The sequence below is a fragment of the Alosa alosa genome, chromosome 11 (assembly GCF_017589495.1).
Source record: "Alosa alosa isolate M-15738 ecotype Scorff River chromosome 11, AALO_Geno_1.1, whole genome shotgun sequence".
NCBI classification, from domain to species: Eukaryota; Metazoa; Chordata; class Actinopteri; order Clupeiformes; family Clupeidae; genus Alosa; species Alosa alosa.
Genome location: NC_063199.1, coordinates 23,227,608 through 23,230,107, shown reverse-complemented (window position 1 = coordinate 23,230,107; position 2,500 = coordinate 23,227,608). Strand labels below are relative to the sequence as shown.

Below are 2,500 nucleotides of genomic sequence, written 5' to 3'. Positions count from 1 at the left end.
GAGGGCTGTGTCCAGGGACAGGCAGTCCATGGCCACCTCGCCGCCCTGTAAGCGGTACCAGTTGTGTCTGAGCGGGGACGTGCCGTCGAACTTGTCGTGGAAGCCAGCCCTGCTGCTGTCATTCATCCCGATCAGGACATCGTCTAGGCCCCACTGGGCCGAGTGCTTACCTGCATATGAGAGAGAGAGAGAGAGAGAGGGAGAAAGAGAGAGATAGAGAGGAAGAGAGAGAGGGAGACAGAGCGGGAGAGAAGCTATACATAAATATGTGGGGAAAATATGTGTGTAAATATGTGGGGAAGATTAAGAGATTTCTTGGTGTTCCTTGTATACGCAAGTATACTTGTCCAAGAAACCTGATATACATTTACATTACATCCCCATCTATCATGTTTAATTAATGCTGAATATATGAATTCTTGGGAGATTCTCAACATACGTAAACTCTGGTCCTTAAAAAAGGAAGATAGCTGGATCCTTACTTATAAGCAGAAGCAGAAATACAGAATGAAAACAGATGAAGACTCAAAACAACATGTGTGTTTGTTTTTGGATCAGTATTGCATTAATTGAGTTCCATCCATGGCACGTACAGTAGCTGAGGGTATTATTCTCAGGACTCTGTGATCTGGGCTGTGCTAATCTGAGCCATGTCATGTCTCACCCTGCTGAGGTTGCCACCAGCGGAAGGCAGTGTAGGGGGTCTTGGCAGCGGGCGGTAGCTCAATGGTCACCACCTGGGGCTCCAGGAAGGAGCTAAAGTCCAGCTCGCGCAGGAAGTGCCACTGCACGCCGTTGTTGGTGGAGAACTGGACGATCACCCCTGCGGATCCAAAAACACCAAAGCATGACGTCAACTCAACTCCCCTCCCCAAAATAAACACACAAAGACTCCTGAAAGAGGGGGGGAAGAAAGCAAGACAGGTTTACACAACATGGCACCAAAACAAAGTGGACATCCTGGCAGAGGAGTGCATAAAACAGCAGGTATTTGAGGATCTGAGTCTTAAACATAAATAATGAAATGCTCATCTCTCTCCCTCAGACTCTGGTGCTGCTGATAAGAGCCCCTGTCTCAGGCTGGGTGGATCAGCAACGCACTGACGTGAGAGACAGAGAGGAGGCCCAGGCCTGTTTCATGTCCCACTTCAATGGGCCCCGCGCCTCACACAGGACGTGCAGAGACTTGGCTCTGTCACATAGCCCGGAGGGCTGATCAAACGCCGGAGAGAGAAGGACAGCAGTGGAGCTCCATTGTCCAGCTCTGCTGTTGTCCTTCTCAGAGCTGCTGCAGTAGCATCAGAGGGCCACTAGGAGGCAGAAGAGGACCCCCAGTGTGGCGGTGGGAGCTTGACGGGCCGTAACACACACATGGACACATAAAAAGGGAATTTTCACGTCAACCAGGGGTGGAATTGCAGCTGCACCAACAACATGATGAAATAAAGTACCTTCGTTGCGGGAGCGAGGGCGAGTGCAAGTGGCTCCAAGGCTCTTTGATCCAATGCGGATGTAGAACTGAACCAGCCTAAACCAGCAGGAAAACAGCGGGTTACACAAATCTGCATTATCTAAGACTACATTATCCACGTCAAGCACAACGAGTTACCATAAGAAAATGTTCTCAGTCTGAACACCATCTTCAGTGGCATCTCTACAGTAATTTCCTGTGTATTAGCCGCATTGTGTATAAGCCGCAAGACAGTGTTTTATGCAAGTTAAAAGAAACAAAACCATATTAATACCATATTAACTGCACCCGTGCATTAACCTCATAGCCGAAGAAATTTTGCAAAATCAATGTATCACCCGCGGCTAATAGCTGGGAAATTACAGAAAAGCAAATCAAATGTCCATGTCCACACTAAGACATCTATTGTGTCTCAGCAGGTATACAAGCTTAAATATATGTCCACTGATAACATGTTTGGCACTGAGCTGAGTTCTGGTCCACAGTGCTGTTGTGGGGCAGTGTGGGCACTGACCGTGTGTTGGTGGTGTCCAGGGGGACGGTGCGGGCCTCTCTCCGCCCGGAGCTGCTGAAGTAGAGGGCCTTGCCCTCGCTGATGGAGCCACAGCCGCTGCCGATCTGTCCCCCACTCAGGCTCTGCCACAGCGGGCTCAGCTTCCCCTCGAAGCCCTCGGCCAGCTCTGTGGGACTGGCCACGGCTGGCACACAGCTGTCCTGCTCCACTGGAGAGCGCGCGCGCACCAACACACACAACACAGACACACACACACACACACACACACACACACACACACACACACACACACACACACACACACACACACACACACAGACACACAGGCACACACACACACACACACACACACACACACATAAACACACAGAACACAAAATCAAATATTTAACAGGCTTGACAAAATGACTTGCATCTGCAATCATGGTTCCCCTCTGTCTCTCTATGGCTCTGCTTCAGCTATAGAGTGTCCCAGTGACTTCCGTTTTACTTCCGCTACAAGGGACCTATCTTTC

General features: G+C 49.9%; 1 protein-coding gene across 1 annotated transcript in view; it reads right to left on the bottom strand.

Annotated features, from left to right (window-relative positions):
- The window catches only part of reln (reelin), a 132,458-nt gene that overhangs the window by 26,177 nt on the left and 103,781 nt on the right, over positions 1–2,500 (bottom strand). The window contains 4 exon segments of the mRNA XM_048256128.1: positions 1–170; positions 665–823; positions 1,452–1,528; positions 1,986–2,193. The exon segment at positions 1–170 is cut by the window's left edge and continues 25 nt beyond it. Of these exon segments, the coding sequence (XP_048112085.1) occupies positions 1–170; positions 665–823; positions 1,452–1,528; positions 1,986–2,193 (614 nt within the window).